Source organism: Moschus berezovskii, chromosome 5, assembly GCF_049115385.1.
Source record: "Moschus berezovskii isolate FMDL1 chromosome 5, NW_MosBer_1.0, whole genome shotgun sequence".
NCBI lineage: Eukaryota > Metazoa > Chordata > Mammalia > Artiodactyla > Moschidae > Moschus > Moschus berezovskii.
In genome coordinates, this window is record NC_142464.1 from 100,556,487 (window position 1) to 100,574,490 (window position 18,004).

The following is an 18,004-nucleotide window of genomic DNA, read 5'->3' on the forward strand; positions in this document are numbered from 1 at the left end:
GGTGGTGCGTGCTCAGTCACTCAGCTGTGTCTCACAAAGACACACATTGTCCATGGAATTTTCTAGGCCAGAATACTGGAGTAGATTGCCATTTCCTCCTCCAGGATATTCCCGACCCAAGGATCAAACCAGCATCTCTTGAGCCTCAGGCATTGGCAGGTAGATTCTTTACCACTGCGCCACCTGGGAAGCCCACGGTAAGTCTATGCCAGGACTGTCCAACTGTTTTCAAATTGGCTGCATCATTTTATATTCCTAGCAGTAATCACAAATGTTCCAATTTCCCCACCTCATCGCTAATCTATGTAATTTTCTTTGTTTTTATAGCCATCCTAGTTGGCATGAAGTAGTATCTCATTGTAGCTTTGATTTATATTTCACCAGTGACTAATGATTTTGAGCATCTTTTAATGTGCTTACTGGCCATTTGTGTATCTTTGGGAAAATATCTATTCCCGTCCTTTGCCTACTTTTTAATTTGTCTTTTTGTTATTGAGTGGTAGGAGTTTTAAAAAAAATATTCTGGATGTTATACTCTTATCAGATATGTAATCTGTAAATATTTTCTCCCATTCTGTGGATTGTCTTCTCTCTTGATTACCTGTACATGCTGCAATGAAGATCTGGTGCAGCCAAATAAAAAGAAAGTGAGGATGATGGTGTTTTTTTCTTGCCTTATTGGCAGATAGTGTGATCATTTCATTTCCAAATACCCATTTTTAAATATTTTTAGAACTTCATTTATTTGTTTATGTTTGTATTTACTGTAGCTGCACTGGGTCTTTGGTGCTGTGCATGGGCTTTCTCTAGTTGCAACGAGTGGGGGCTGTTCTCTAGTTGTGGCGCATGGACTTCTCATTGCCATGGCTTCTTGTTGCAGAGCCCAGGCTCTAGGCTTATAAGCCTCAGCAGTTGCAGTGGGTGTGGGGGTTCTCGAGTGCAGACTCAGTAGCTGTGGCTAAGTTGTTCCACAGCATGTGGCATCTTCCTGAACCAGGGATGGAACCTGTGTCCCTTGCATTGGCAGGAGGATTCTTAACCACCAGGGAAGTCCAGGCAGGATCTTAAGTTGTGGCATAGGGATCTAGTTCTCTGACCAGGGATTGAACTTGGCCCCCCTGCACTGAGACCAGGGAGTCCTGACCATTGGACCACCAGGGACGTCTCCATCCTTCCTCTTAAAAAACGTCTACTTGTTAGATTACTATATGTAACACATTTTTCCTTTGTGGTACCAAAGGGAAAGAAGGGAATAGAATGAATGAGACATTGCCTGAGTAATGACTATAATTAAGGCCTGGGATGTGGTGTAATAAAAAGAAACTTGGTGCATCCAGTCCCTTCATGGCAAATAGATGGGGAACAATGGAAACAGTGGCAGACTTTATTTTCTTGGGCTCCAAAATCCCTGCAGATGTGACTACAGTCATGAAATTAAAAGACGCTTGCTCCTTGGAAGAAAAGCTATGACGAATCTAGATAGCATATTAAAAAGCAGAGACATTACTTTGCCTACTCTAGTTAAAGCTATGGTTTTTCCAGTAGTCATGTATGGATGTGAGAATTGGACCACAAAGAAAGCTTAGTGCCGAAGAACTGATGCTTTTGAACTGTGGTGTTGGAGAAGACTCTTGAGAGCCCCTTGGACAGCAAGGAGATCCAACCAGTCAATCCTCAAGGAAATCAGTCCTGAATATTCACTGGAAGGACTGATGCTGAAGCTCCAATCCTTTGACCACCTGATGTGAAGAACTGACTCATTGGAAAAGACCCTGATGCTGGGAAAGATTGAAGGCAGGAGGAGAAGGGGACAACAGAGGATGAGATGGTTGGAGGACATCACCAACTCGATGAACATGAGTTTGAGCAAGCTCTGGGAGTTGGTGATGGACAGGGAAGCCTGGGGTGCTACAGTCCAGGCATGGGGTCGAAAAGAGTTGGCCAGGACTCAGCAACCGAACTGAACTGAGCAGATATGAAATCAAAATTAGTACATGAAGCAAACATCAACTTGTGAGAATGCAAGAGTCATGAAAAACAGGTGGTTTCTTAGTCACACAACACTACAAACTAACAGGATGAAAAACACCAAGTCTGTTTTATTCCCCATTGCATCTCCAGTGCCTAGGAAGGCCATAACAGTCAATGTTTGTTGAATGATGACCTACCGTGTGCCATGCACAGTACAAAAGGCAAGGTGGGCATGACCCTAATCCTCAGTCCTAGGGAGAAATCCTACTTCCTCAAAGTAATACACGTTTGAATTTGCAATCCACCAACATTAAAGGTATTATCAAAGATAATAAAAACAACTAAGAGGACCCCTTATCATGGTTACATCCGTAGCTTTCTACATTAACTCTTATAACAACCCTGCGAAGTAGCTGGGCAGATATTATCATCCCCAGTTCACACCATCTGAGCCACCAGGGAAGCCCAGAGATGATAATCATACTCAGTAATTCTTGAGGGATTCCTACTTGCCAGCACTGCGTTAAATGCTTTACAGTCACCATCTCACTGAATTTCCCAATATCTCTATAAGTTATTACTTCTTATAGCCTTTTATTTCCCCCATTTTCAGGCTAGAAAATCAATGAAACTAAAACAAATTTAAGCAACTGTGCCAGGGAGAGGTGTATGTGTGTGCATAATTTTTTAAAGAACTCATTAAAAATTATTCATTTATTTCTTTGGCTGCACTGGATCTTAGTTGCAGCATGTGGGATCTAGTTCCCTGACCAGGGATGTAAACTGGGACCCCTGTGTTGGGTATGCAGAGTCTTAGCCATTGGGGTGGGGAGTCCTTGTGTGCGTAATTATTAAACAGCAAAGTCATGGGTTATCTCAAGTGGTGGGACTCCAAGGCATTCACTGTGCCCAGAAAAGACAGCTGAACACACATAGCAGGTGAAGATGCTGAAATTAGAGACAGCTGGGGCACCTTTATTACCATCCAGATATTTAACAGGTGCCCAAATGTGACGCTAATTTATTACCAGAGAGTTTGAAGAAAAGACTCATCTTTAAATGACCGCAAAAAGTATCCCACCATAACAGACACAATTTAACTATTGCAATAATTTTGAAAGAGAATGTTTTGCTGCTATATCCTCTAGAAGCAAGGCTTACTATTTAAATCAGGAACACTCAGAAGTAGCAAGAGAACATAGCAAACCCAAAATACATCCTCATGCAATCCATATTTAGAAGCGCATCTGCCTACCAGGGCCAACTGGATGGCATTTTCACTGCTTGAGTGAGTCCAGGCAGAAGCAGCAAGTAACACAAGAGCTAGGAGGGACTGAGAACCAGCTGGTGATTAGTTACCAGTGCACAGCCCCCGATTTACAGAGGCGGTGAGGCTCACGGATTTCCAGGACCTCCAGAAAAACATTCCCACCATTACAAGTCAGTCTATTCCTTTCGCTCTCTTTCCATTCTGTCTTTTGTTCTCTCCCCAGCTGCTTTCTTCCTTCAACACAGTTTTGAACGGGTGATGTGCAAGAAAAGCAAGAACACTGACCCCAACAGATGAAATCCCGATAGATTTAATCACAACAGATTTAAAAAAAAAAAAAAAACCAGAATTAAACCAAGAACCTGATTCTTCGAGCTTCCCCTGACACTGTCCACGCCTCCAGGCGTTGGAGGAGGGGTTGGGGGCGCAGGGACGCCTCGCGGTCGCTCGTTCCCCGGTAGCAGCAGGGGGCGCCTGGGCTGCTCCGCGCCCCGGGCGAGTCCGGGCAGCGCGCAGCTCGGCGGGTCTCTTAGCGACCCGAGCGGCGGGGAACACACCACCGGAGGCCGGGTGCGCGGCCGAGGCACCAGGGCTGACCGCAGGCCGCTGTTCCCGCCGGCGCCGCGGGCCGGGATGCCGGTGAGCGGGAACTGCAGGCCCAGGTAAGCGCGCGCCGGAGCCGGGGCGCAGCCCGCGGGTGCCGCGCGGGGGCGCCTGCGCTCCGTGCTTGCTGGGGTGGGGGCCGGGGGTGGCCGATGGCCGCGGAGGACCTGGCTTCCTTCCCTCCTCAAGGTCTCCCGCACCTAAAGGAGCGTAATAGAACATCACCAGCTCGTGCCACGCTCTTTACTGCTCTCCTAGAGGCGGATTCCTTATCTGCAATACAGGAGACCAGGGTTTGATTCCTGGATCGGGAAGATTCCCCTGGAGAAGCAAATGGAACCCACTCCACTTTGCCAGGAGAATCCCATGGATGGAGGAGCCTGGCAAGCTTCAGTTCAAGGGGTCTCACAGAGTCGGACACGACTGAGCGACTAAACCAACACCAGAGGATGTAGATTAATATACCCATTCCAGGTGGGAGGGCTTCCTGCTGGCTCAGTTAGTAAAAAATCCGCCTGCAATGCCGTAGATCTGGGTTCGATCCCTAGGTCTGGAAGATCCCCTGGAGAAGGGCATGGTAACCCACTCCAGTATTCTTGCCTGGAGAATTCCATGGACAGAGGAGACTGGCGGGCTGCAGTCCGTGGGGTCACAAAGAGTTGGACAAAACTGAACGAGTAACACACCTCCAGATGGGAAACTGATGGCGGAGGAGTCCTCTGCGGAGACTGGTTTAGCCTGCAACCCACTCTTCTCAGGGTTAGCCACCTGCATCCTACATCCAGTGTGAGGGGTCTGGATGTTTGAGGGGTTGCACCAGAAGTCTTTCCCCGCCCGGCAGGTGACTGTGGCCAAGCAGAGCTGGTGTTTGGGGAGGTGCCTCAGGCCCTGGGTGGTCAGCTACCATTATAAATGGTTGGTATCACTGCACAAGACAGGAACCCGAGGCTTTTTCCTTGGCTGGTTCCTTGAGCTGTTTATGAGAACGGAATTCAGCGCTCCTGGAGGCAGCAGCCATGTGGTGGTTAAGATTGCAAAGTCTACAATCAGCAAGGCTGGAGTTGAAGGCCAGTTTTCCTCTTGTTTGACTGGTGACCTTAGATGTTTCTTTCTGGGCTCCGTTTTCTTAACTGTAAAATGGGAACAATAAAAGGAATGAGCTTTCTAGGATTGCTAAATGGCAACCCACTCCAGTATTCTTGCCCAGAGAATGCTATGGACACAAGAGCCTGGTAGGCTACAGTCCATGGGGTCGCAGAGTTGGACATGACTGAGCGACTAACACACAAACTCTGTGAGGATTTAGTGACTTAGCACTTGTAAAACAGTTACTACCACATATATGCACTGTATACATGGTAGAGATTATGGACTCTTCTGAGAATCTCTCCCACCCCCAGTTTCAAGCTTTTTGTTTTGAATAACTATAGACTCACAAGAAGTTGCAAATACAGTGCAGAGGTCCCATGTACCCTTCCTCCTGTTGCTTCCAGTGGTACCATCTTGCATAACCATGCTGCTGCTGCTAAGTCGCTTCAGTCATGTCCAACTCTGTATGACCCCACAGACGGCAGCCCATCAGGCTCCCCCGTTCCCTGGGATTCTCCAGGCAAGAATACTGGAGTGGGTGGCCATTTCCTCCTCCAATGCATGAAAGTGAAAAGTGAAAGCGAAGTAGCTCAGTCGTTTCCCACTCTTAGCGACCCCATGGACTGCAGCCCACCAGGCTCCTCTGCCCATGGAGTTTTCCAGGCAAGAGTACTGGAGTGGGGTGCCATTGCCTTCCCCGTGCATAACCATAGTACATTACCAAAGCAGAAATCAGCACTGTGTGTATGTATGAATTAGATGGTAGACTTTACTTGAATTTCACCAGTTTTTACTTGTACTTGTGTGTGTAGTTCAGTAAGATATTGTCATATGTATATATCAAGATACAAAACTGTCTCCTTACCACAAGGGAGCCACTTCATGCTATGCTTTAATTTTCACTCATTTTACCACTCACACCACTTGGCAACCACTAATTTGGTCTCATTTAGAATTCTGTTCTTTTGAGGATGTTAGATAAATAGAATAATACTTTTATAAAAGATATGAAACCTTTTGAGATTGGTTCCTTTGCATTAAGCAGAAGCCCTTGAGGCCCATCCCAGATGTATACATCAATAGTCCATTGATGTACATACTGCTGAGTCATATTTCATGGCACAGATGTTTATCCATCGTTTTTCCATTCCCCTGTTGAAGGACATTCAGTTTGTTTCTGGTTTTTAGTTATTACGTATAAAGCTGTTATAAACATTTGCGTACAAATTTTGTTGCGAAGACAAGTTTTCGTTTCTTTAGGATAAATGCCCAATACTCTTTTGCAGTTCTTAAAGATGGAAATATCCGAGTATCATATAGTGACTGTGAAAATAGTAAATGCTTAGAAAAATGTTCTTATTTTATTTTCTGGGTTAAGCAAAATTTTTCATAAACTTAACAGAATGCAGAGAAGCAAGTTTATCAGCTATGAGAGGCAAAGTGAGGTAAGTCCTCCAGCCAGACTGGTTCCCTTATTCACCTCTTTGGAACTTTGTTTCCTTGTTGAAAAGTGAGGAAGTTAGACTAGATTTCTTTCAAAGTTTGTGCCAGCTCTATCAAGCTTGAGCTAGCTGCCACACTTTCCCCATTTTGAGTTGTATTACTGAGCTTGAGTAAAAATATTGGTCATCAGATTTGATTTTATGAAGCACTTGGATGTTTGAATTAGTTGTAAATGTATGGAAAGCAGGGCTTCCCTGATAGCTCAGCTGGTAAAAAATCTGCCTGCAATGCAGGAGGCCCCGGTTTGATTCCTGGGTTGGGAAGAACTTTGGTACTATAGAGGGTAACTTGCTAACAAGTCATGCTGAGTAAGTCATCAAATCTCAAAGGTAGATAGAATTTCAACATCCCCACCACTTAGCTATTTAGGGGTGATTTATTACTTGCAAAGAGCAACTTGCAAACTCATATTTTTGTATCCTCTCATCTATATTTTCACAGCAGAGATGGATTAAACTCTTAAAACACACACAAGCATGCACAGCAAGCAAGAAGTTTCCAGGACTCACAAGAAAAGAATAAGGATAAAACTGGAATCTCTTAAAATATTTTGTGCCTATAAAGATGAGTGTGACAAGAAGTAGATTTATTGTAGTGGGGCTTTATATATGAAAGGGGCCTGGAGGTGGAAGAGGATTCAAGTAAAGACACCAATAATATAGAAATATCTGACTAGCGCCATGTGATGTATTAATGAGAGACCTGCCATTAAGCTGCTCAAATGCCAAGTCCTGACTTTGGCAATGGCTGGATATATTAGATTATCCAGGTCTCATTTTCCTTTCTATTTGTCCATCGATCTCTTCCATCTTAGCTTCCTGCCCTAAAAACTCAGTGCAAATAACTGTCTGATGGGGTAAAGAAACAGTGAAGCAGGTTGCATATAGGTAGTAGGGAACAATGGAGACTGTGAATAAGACAGCACAGGACTTGTCTAAAGATGGCAGCCACTATACCAATAGGGGCTCCGTGGAAAGGTGGACCTAGTGTCCCCAGAGCTCCTGATGTTTGTTCCACATTATTTGCATGAGCTTTTTTATATGTCAGAAGCTCCGACGTATAAACGCCTTTCTTACCCTTCTCCAGAGTCACACCAACTGTATTAAAATCCCAGCTCTCCGCCTTATTAACTGTGGGAACTTTGACAAGTGTTTGTTTTGTTTTTCAACTTCTTTGTGCCTCAGTTTCCTTATCTGGAATAATGTTAGTACCTACTTCATAGGGTTGTTATGAGATTAATTCGTGTAAAGCATTGAGCACAGCACATGTTATATAGAAAGTTCTCCTTACATGTGAACTATTATGAGTCTTATTAAAGCACAAAGGAGATCAAATGATGGGTTTGTGGGCCTGATACAGCCCATGAATGGTTAGTTTGCTGCCCTTGACCCCTCTGAGTTGAGAGGAGAAATCAAGGCCCACAAAGATTAAATGAAGGGCGGAGGTCATTCAGCTACTTGGGGGTGCTTTCTTGTGCTTAGTCACTCAGTCATATCTGACTTTGCAACCCCATGGACTGTAGTCCGCCAGGCTCCTCTATCCAGGGGATTTCCTAGGTAAGAATACTGGAGTGGGTTGCCATTTCCTCCTCCAGGGGATCTTTCCAACCCAGAAATCAAACCCAGGTCTCCCACATTGCATGTGGATTCTTTACCGTGTCAGCCACCAGGGAAGCCCAGTTGGGGGTGAGCTGTCACCATGTCCACGTTCTTCCCACTGCACTGTGTCCCTTTAAAGGATAAGACAGAGTCCAGGAGGGGTTATAAATTGTAAGTATCCTTCAGAAAGAGAGGGGATAGCTGGTGACAGCAGGTGATAATAATGAATTACATTTACACAGAGTGACATGGATAGGCCTTCATGGTATCTTGCTTTGTAAACAAGTGACAGAATAAGACCATTTATGTACAGTAAGGATACATCGACACAAAAGAACAATACAGGTCTTATAAGGATGTCTTCAAACAGAAGTGAAAAGTGAAAGCGTTAGTCACTCAGTTGTGTCTGATTCTTTGTGACCCCATGGACTATAATCCATCTGACTCCTCCATGGAATTCTCCAGGCAAGAATACTGGAGTGGGTAGCCATTCCCTTCTCCAAGGGATCTTCCCCACCCAGAGATCAAACTCAGGTCTCTTGCATTGCAGGCAGAGTATTTACTGTCTGAGCCACCAGGAAAGCCCCTGCAAACAGAAGGGTACATTCCAGATCTGTTAGAGTGGTTGTGGAGAGAAGGCAGTGAGGATGGAATATGGGGATAATGTCGAATAAAGAAATAGGAGAGAGGGTCGTGCAGACCAGTGGTGATGTGCCCTGAACCGGGAGTATGGGAACTCCGCGTTCTTGTGTGACCCTCCCTTCCTCCCACTCCCCCCTAACACAGGTAGGGGCCAGCCTCCTCAAAAACTCCTTCTCCCATTCTCACCCTTGTGGTCAGACTACTGCCATGATGTCTTGCAGGTACAGAGAGAATCCTCCTTCCAAGTGCTTCATGGAGCACAAGGGCGGGCTGCCGGGTCCCACCTCCCTGGACAGCCGGCGGTGGAGATTCGTGAGAATGGGACAGGATGACTTCAGGAGAGGCTGCCCGCCTTGTGAAGGTCTGACTGCTCTGGGCCCCAGGGAGGGCTTTCTCCCCCAAATTTATCACAGAGCTCCCCAACCTGCCCCTAAGAAGAGGCTGCCCAGGCACTCAGCCCTGTGTTCCAAGCTCTCACTGGCCCAGCAGGCACGGAAGGCATTCCTGGCAGACATTGAGGCCCAGCTGACCCTGCACCCCTTGGCTCTTTGGCCGGACCTGGAAGAAGACATGTCCGCTGAGGTGACCTCCTGTCCCGGGGTTGTGGGTGGGCCTGGAGAATGTTGCTCCTTAGATACCTGGGAAGTTCCCTCCAGGATTGAGGACGATGACTGTCTCCCTGGGGAGAGTTCTCCTGGGGTGTGGAGCAGCCTTACAGGAAATGCTGATGACAGCACCATACCGCCAAAAGGCCAGCCAACTTATAAAGGCTCAGCAACCCACAAATGTTTGACTTGTTTACCTCTGAAGCTCTACCAGTCAATTTTGCCTGTGACTCTTTTGAGGGGAGAAAACAGTGGAGGAATTGTTCAGTCTTGTTTCTGTCATTTTAGCCTGGTCTTGGGAGGTGTCCATAAGAAGTTATTAATGGATGGGCACCTGAAAAGTCACAGGGAAGTTCACCAGATTGCCAGGACCAGAGCTGGGCAGCAGCTGCAACGTGTCATCAGTGTCCCAGGATTCTTTGACTTTCAGCTCCAATCAGCTCCTATATACTTAGCATGGGCTTCCCTAGTGGCTCAGTGGTAAAGAATCCACATGCTATGCAGGAGAGGCAGGAGACACAGGTTCAATCCCTGTGTCAGGAAGATCCCCTGGAGAAGGAAGTGGCAACCCGCCCCAATATTTTTGCCTGGAGAATCCCATGGACGGAGGAGCCTGGTGGGCTACAGTCTGTAGGGTAGCCAAGAGTCAGATATGACCTAGTGACTGAGCATGCACGCATGCATAGTTGCTTTACAATGTTGTGTTAGTTTCTTCTATACAGCAAAGTGAATCAGCTATATTCCTACATATATCCCCTCTTTTTTGGATTTCCTTCCCATATAGGTCACCACAGGGCACTGAGTAGAGTTCCCTGTGCTATACAGAAGGTTCTCATTACAACTGGAATTTCTAATCAATGGTTTGCCCGCTGGGCTTTCCTTCACTACCCTCCTGTGGACCAGAGCTTCTGAGTCTGTGACAAAGAGATCCTTCGCACGCATCCTTAGAGGGCACATGGAACTGTGATTTTTATTCTCATATCTGACCTCCTCAAATAGATGTGTTGTCTTCCTTCTGAAGCAGGATCTCTTCCTGTGGTGCCGTGATTGCCACCAGCAACTCTCGATGTCAATTTTACTTTGGAAAACAACACATCTTTGCATGGTTCCAGGAAAATTTCATGACCTAATTTCCCTGGGTCTCATTGGGTTAGCCAGTCACCGTAGGCCTGATTGGCCAGGCCAGGCTGTGCTGTGAAGAGCTGTCAGGCCAGTTCAGACCACAAGGACTGAGAATGGAGGGAGAGGTGATTTTCCAAAGAAAAGTCTAGATGCTGTTACTCATAGGAGGATGAATGGATGGTGAAAGCGAAAGTGTTAGTTGCTCAGTCGTGTCCGACTCTTTGAGACCCCACAGTCTATATACAGCCCATCAGGCTCCTCTGTCTGTGGGATTTTCCAGGCAAGAATAGTGGAGTGGATTGCATTTCCTTCTCCAGGGGATATTCCTGACCCAGGGATCTCCCACATTGCAGGCAGATTCTTTACTTTTTGAGCCACCAGGGAAGCCCTGAATGGATGGTAGGCAGTCAAAAACCACAGACACCCTCTAGAAGTACTTTTCTCAGTGAGGCATTGGGATCCAAGGGGGCCCAAAGTCATTGTTCTATCTAGAGGAGATGGAAACTTCAGTGAAAAGGCTACACAGCTAATGTCCAGGTGGTGGACATTAACCGGCAGCACCCGGCACCGTATTTGCGCTGGAACTAATGGATGGTATTGACCAACTAGAAAGGCAGAGCGAAGGGATGTGTTGGTCTGTTGTGTTTGAGAATCAGAGAGCCCCCTTTCCAGTACATCTTTGTTTTCTCCTAAGTTGTTTTCTGTTTGTAGCTCTTATTAAAGGTGCTGGAAGTTCTGGATCCTGACAAGAAACTGGAAGACACATGGGCTTATTGTCAGGGCATCAGGAGAAGAATGAAAAAACCCACAAAACTTTTACAAAAGCGTTCGACCCAAGTCTACTTGGGACTGTAAGTATGGTTCTTAACCTCTTGCTCATTCCTGTCCCCTGATGAAACATTCTAGTACAAATCTTCCTCGACTTAACAGTGGGTCGTCTTGATAAGCCCATAATAAATGAAACATACCATCAGTCGAAAATGCATGCAATATATCTAACCTTCCAAATATCATAGCTTAACCTGGCCCACCTTAAATATGCTCAGAACACTTACATTAGCCTACAGTTGGGCAAAATCATCTAACACAAGGCCTATTGGATAATAAAGTATTGACTATCTCACAAAATTTATAGACAGACTACAGTACTGAAGGTGGGGAAAATATTGGTTGTGTGGGTACAGGGTGGTCGTAAGTGTATCAGCTGTTGTCCCTCGTGATCACATGGCTGGTGTGGAACTATGGGTCACGGCCACTGCCTAGCATCACCAGACAGGGTCATCACTGCATATCACCAGCCCAGGAAAAAAAAATCCAAATTCAAAGTACATTTTCTTCTGAATGACTATTGCTTTGCACTATTGTGAAGTGGAAAAATTCTAAGACAAACTATCATTAAGTCAGTGATTCTCTGTAGTTACCTTCTCAAAGCTTCTCATCTTTAGAATACTTTCAGTTCAGTTCAGTTCAGTCGCTCAGTCGTGTCCGACTCTTTGCAACCCCATGAACCACAGCACGCCAGGCCTCCCTGTCCGTCACCAACTCCCGGAGTTCACCCAAACCCATGTCTATTGCATCGGTGATGCCATCCAACGATCTTATCCTCTATCGTCCCCTTCTCCTCCTGCCTTCAATCTTTCCCAGCATCAGGGTGTTTTCCAATGAGTCAGCTCTCCACGTCAGGTGGCCGAAGTATTGGAGTTTCAGCCTCAACATCAGTCCTTCCAATGAACACCCAGGACTGATCTCCTTTAGGATGGACTGGTTGGATCTCCTTACAGTCCAAGGGACTCTCAAGAGTCTTCTGCAACACCACACTTCAAAAGCATCAATTCTTCGGCGCCCAACTTTCTTTATAGTACAACTCTCACATCCATACATGACCACTGGAAAAACCATAGCCTTGACTAGATGGACCTTTGTAGGAAAAGTAATGTCTCTGCTTTTTAATATGCTATCTAGGTTGGTCATAACTTTCCTTCCAAGGAGCAAGCGTCTTTTCATTTCATGGCTGCAATCACCATCTGCAGTGATCTTGGAGCCCCCAAAAATAAAGTCAGCCACTGTTTCCACTGTTTTCCCATTTATTTCCCATGAAGTGATGGGACCAGATGCCATGGTCTTAGTTTTCTGAATGTTGACCTTTAAGCCAACTTTTTCACTCTCCTCTTTCACTTTCATCAAGAGGCTCTTTAGTTCTTCTTCACTTTACTTTAGGACTAATTAAGAATCTTTACAATAATTAAAGAAGCAAAAGTAATTCAGTTCCTGAGAAGGAGAGAAAGGATCCTTGGTCCTGCTCTGAGTAGTGTTTAGTCTGTTGTTGTTGTTTAGTTGCTTAGTTGTGTCAGACTCTTTTTTTGCGACCCCATGGACTGTAGCCCACCAGGCTCCTCTGTCCATGCGATTTCCCTGGGCAAGAATACTGGAGTGGGTTGCCACTTCCTTCTCCAGGGGATCTTCCTGACCCAGGGATCGAACCCCTTCTCCTCCAGTGGCAGGCAGATTCCTTGCTACTGAGCCACCAGGGAAGGCTTTATTTCATTGAAAGTGAAAGTGTTAGTTGCTTAGTCATGTACTACTCTCTGCCACCTCATGGACTGTAGCCTGCCAGGCTCCTCTGTCCATGAAATTCTATAGACAAGAATACTGGAGTGGGTAGCCATTCTCTTCTTCAGGGGATCTTCCTGCGGTGCAGAAAGTTTCTTTACCATCTGAGCCACCAGGGAAGCCCCTTATTTCGTTAAATGGATGCAAATTATCAGCAATGGAGGGAATTCAGTTGTGTCTACACTACTCTAGGAGAGCTGTGGGAGAAGAAAACTGCTGAAAACCTGAATGGTTTTGATTAGCCCGGAATGGCTTTTTAAATTATTTATGGTAGAAGCCCTTTTATTCATCATGACTGAGACCAGTAGTTTGGTGAAAACCAACCAACCAAACAAAAAAAGGTTAATACAAGAAACTGTTTAACATTTTCCTTTGAACTTATAACTGGCATGTAAGACTTGACAAGTCCAAGCTGAAATCTTAATTTCTTCCCCAAACCTACTCCCGCTTCTGTTTCCTCCAGATCAGTAAGTAGTAACTCCATTCTTTCAGTGACTTTTGAAACAGTGGTTGCAATCTGCCAAAAAAAAAAAATCCTAATGCCTGTACCTTTGAAATATATCTGGAATCTTGTCTGTTTTACTACAGTCAGTCTGTTCTGAGATGCCATCGTCTCCTGCCTGGATTATTGGAATGGCTCACTAACTAGTCTCATGGCTTCCACCCAGCCCCCAACTCGTGCCCTGTTTTATCTGTTGCACAGTAGCTAAAGTGATTCTGTAAAACAAAAACCAAAAACTTAAGTCACGCAGTTTCAATCCTGTGCTCAAAATTTTCTAATTGCTTACTTATTCAGAGTAAAAGCCTAAGTCCGGATCCTTGCCTCTCGCGTCTCTATGATCAGGTTCTGGTTGTCTCTTAGCCCTTATCCTCCACTATTGTATCCTTTAATCACACCTCTCCAGTCACAGTGGCCTTTTTGTATTTCTCATATATTCTCAGCTCTGACCTTGGGGCCTTTGCAATGCTGTTCTTATCAGCCTAGTAGCTGCATGTTTGATATCTACATGGGTTTGTTCCTTTCTTCTTCTGGGTCTGCTGAAATATTACTTTAGTAGAGAGGCCTTTTCTGTATAAACAGCCCCCTGTCATCACTCTCCATCCTTCCCGCCCTGGTTTATTTTTCTTTAAATCACTTACAGTTACCTGGTACATATTTGTTTGGGGCTTCCCAGGTGGTGCTAGTGGTAAAGAACCCACTTGTTAATACAGGAGACTTAAGAGACAAGGGATCAGTCCCTAGGTCTGGAAGATCCCCTCGAGAAGGGTGTGGCAACCCACTCCAGTATTCTTGCCTGGAGAATCCCATGGACAGAGGAGCCTGGTGGGCTACAGTCCATAGTATTGCAAAGAGACATGACTGAAGCAATGCAGCCTACACGATGCACATATATTTTTTTTACCTCTTTGCTGTGTCTCCCTATCAATTGTAAGGGCTTCCCTGGTGGTTCAGCTGGTAAAGAATACTCCTGCCATACAGGAGACCTGGGTTTGATCCCTGGATTGGGAAGATCCCCTGGAGAAAAGGCTACCCACTCCAGTATTCTGGCCTCAAGAATTCCACGGACTGTATAGTCCATGGGTTTGCAAAGAATCGGACACGACTGAGGACAGGGTCTTAACTTTATTTAGTTTTGAAAATATTTTTTAACATTTAATTTTACTTTTGGCTGCCCTGGGTCTTCATTGCTTCGCACAGACTTTCTGCAGTTGCAGCAGGTAAGGGCTACTCTCTGTGCAGAGCTTTGGCTCCTCTCGCTGCGGAACATAGTCTCTGGGTGCTCAGGTCTCAGTAGTTGTCGCTCCTAGGCTCTAGAGCACAAGCTCAATAGTTATGGCCCATGGACTTAGTTCTTTCCCGGCAGGTGGGATCTTTATGGATTAGGGATAGAACTCTTGTTCCCTGCACTGGTAGGCAGATTCTTAACCACTAGACCACCAGGGAAGTCCTGGTTCTTAACTTTATTTACAGCTGAATCCTAATGCCTAGAATAGTACTTGGCACACGAAAGTGAAAGTGTTAGTCACTCAGCCTGACTGTTTTTGACCCCATGGGGTGTAGCCTACCAGGCTCCTCCGTCCATGGAATTCTCCAGTCAAGAATACTGGAGTGTGTTGCCATTTCCTTCTCCAGGGGATCTTCCCAACCCAAGGATCAAACCCCAGTCTCCTACATTGCAGGCAGATTCTTTACCATCTGAGCCAGCAAGGAAGCCATAGTTGTTGCCTAATAAATATTTGTTGAGTGGATGAATTAATATATAAGTGCTATGAATGAAAGGTACAGGATGCTTTGAATAAATATGAGTTCTGGGGACAGACTGTGCAAATACCTCCCTATGAAAGGGAAAATATGTTGAGACATACGGGAGGTAAGGGGTTGGAGACAGCATTGCAGTCAGATAGAATAACATATACAAAGGCCCTGTGGCTGGCTGGAAGCATGATGAATTCATGGAACTGAGGAGAGGCCACTATGGCTGGAGCTCAGAGAGTGTAGGAGGGTGGTAATTCTGGAAGAATCTGGAGATGGGCAAGGAGCAGGCCATGAAGAGTCTTGAAAGGTGAGTTAAGACTTAGATCTTTATTGGAGAACTAAAAGAAGCTATTGAACACAAAATCTTGTACCTGAATATCCATAGCAGCATCACTATAGACAAAAAGTGGTAACAAGTCAAATATCCATCAACCAACTGCTGATGGATAAACAAATGTGGTCTATCTATACAGTGGAAAATCACTCAAGTGTAGAAAGGAATAAACTGCTGATACATGCTACAGCATCTGTGAAATGAAAACAATATGCTAAGTGAAAGAAGCCAGACAAAAAAGGTTATATATGGTTCCATTCAGATGAACTATACAAAGTAGGCAAATCCACAGAGACAGAAAGTCAATTAGTGGTTTCAGAGCAAGGAGAATGGTAGAGAAGGGAAGACAAATAGTGACTGTTAATGGCTACGGGGCTTCTTCTTTTGGGGTGATGAAGATGTTCCAAAATTAGTGGTGATGGCCATGCAACTTTGTAAATATATGAAAGCAACTGAATTGTATACTTTGAAATGGTAAATATTATGATGTATGAATTATATCTCAGTTTTTAAAAAGAAGCTATTGAAGAGGTTTAATCCAGGATGAAATGTAGCTGCATTTGATAAGACTGAATTTATATACTGAAATGACAGGTTTGGCTACAGTGTAGAGAATGGATTAGGAATTGGCATTTGGGCCTTAAGAAAGATGCAGAGATACATTTTGTGACAGGCCAGAGAAGGGGACAGAATTAAAATCTACCAGATCTACTAATAGGCTGAATTTTAAGGCTGAAGGAGAGAGATGCCAGGATATCTCCTGCTTGTCAAGACTGTCTAAGACTCCGGAAGAGGCCGCGGCGGGGAAAATGGCGGACGGGAAGGCGGGAGAGGAGAAGCCTGAGAAGCCGCAGCGAGCTGGAGCCGCCGGAGTAATGGAGGGGAAAATTCCAGTCGCAGCGCTGAGAAGCGATCAGCTGAAGATGAAACTGCAGACTTCCCAACAAAACCTCCAAAGATCTCCAAGTTTGGATTTGCCATAGGTAGTCAGACGACAAAGAAAGCCTCAGCCATATCCATCAAACTTGGCTCAAGTAAGCCTAAAGAACCGGTTCCAACTCTTGCTCCAAAAACCCTTTCAGTAGCAGCAGCTTTTAATGAAGACGAAGATAGTGAACCAGAGGAAATGCCTCCAGAAGCAAAGATGAGGATGAAGAATATTGGAAGGGATACACCAACATCAGCAGGACCAAATTCCTTCAATAAAGGAAAGCATGGGTTTTCTGATAACCAGAAGCTATGGGAGCGAAATATAAAATCTCATCTTGGAAATGTCCATGACCAAGACAATTAAATGATGTGTTTTGAAATTGGGGTGTGGGGTGGGTGTAAAGTTAAAAGGAACAGTTTCCTTTTTTAAGGAATGGTATAAGACTATCTTTGGAGCCGCATTTTTTTTCTTTTTCTTTTTTTAAATATTGAGTGGTACACTAATAAATGAGAATTTGAAATTAGAGGTAATTTATGTTTTATATACAGATTTCGAGACATTTACTAATTTTGTAGTTTCATGTGATTAGTTTCCAAAGGTTAAGATACTAAAATAATCAGAAATGGTACCTTTCTAAGAATTGCATATTTTTTTAGACACAACTATTAGCACATTAGGAGGGAAGCAAAAAGTTGTCTATTTAATAAACTGTAGGCAGTTACTCTCTAACTTAACTCCCTTATTAACCTAAACTTGTCTGGCTCCCAGGAACAGCCTTATAGAGAAGGGAGTATTGTATTGGGAGGAAAATGTTACTGGACTATTGACTGGGAAAGTAAATTAGATAAAATACAGCTTTTTTTTTTTTTCCTAATGGGCATTTGTTTAGTTTCAAATCATCATTAACTAGTTATTGCATTGCTATCAGTGGATACAGATGCTTAAGCTCTTTAGAAAGAACATTTTAAAATTTTATGTAAACTGTTGAGTATTTAAAATAGCCCACTTCATTTTAAAGGGTCTTGTCTACCTTCATTAGTCTTCAAAGAACAACCATTTGCTACCAAAGTAAATCGGTATTTTGAATGTGCTTCTCTTGATTTTTGTTATTAGCTAGTTCCTGTAAGCATTTCCACCAGATCTTGAGGCAAATCATAAGGAAGCTGTTTCTTTTAAAATAACAAACCACCACCAAAAATTTAAATGTACATAATAGTTAAATGTTTGGCTGTTTTTATTTTTTAAAGGGTATAAACAGCAAAAAAAGGGGGAGCAACACTGTATGAAGATGGAAGATAAGAAAGATGCACTTTCTGTAACTTTATCAAAGCATTTATGTTACTAACTGGTGAAATCCAATTTGATTTGAACTTATTAACAGGAATTCTTATTTAGCACAAAAATATGCTTTACTTGCTAACCAGTGGCCTCTCAAAAGCACATTTTAGATACTGAAAATGAAAGAAAAT

General features: G+C 44.4%; 1 protein-coding gene and 1 pseudogene across 1 annotated transcript in view; both read left to right on the forward strand.

The window, feature by feature from the left end:
* FAM47E (family with sequence similarity 47 member E) overlaps window positions 1–18,004 on the forward strand; it is a 60,534-nt gene that overhangs the window by 23,782 nt on the left and 18,748 nt on the right. Inside the window, exons 2-5 of the mRNA XM_088836130.1 lie at window positions 3,465–3,496; window positions 3,617–3,903; window positions 8,898–9,258; window positions 11,115–11,254. Coding sequence (XP_088692256.1) covers window positions 3,465–3,496; window positions 3,617–3,903; window positions 8,898–9,258; window positions 11,115–11,254 — 820 coding nt within the window. The remainder of the gene's footprint in view (window positions 1–3,464; window positions 3,497–3,616; window positions 3,904–8,897; window positions 9,259–11,114; window positions 11,255–18,004) is intronic.
* On the forward strand, window positions 16,402–17,432 carry LOC129562027 (PEST proteolytic signal-containing nuclear protein pseudogene; annotated as a pseudogene).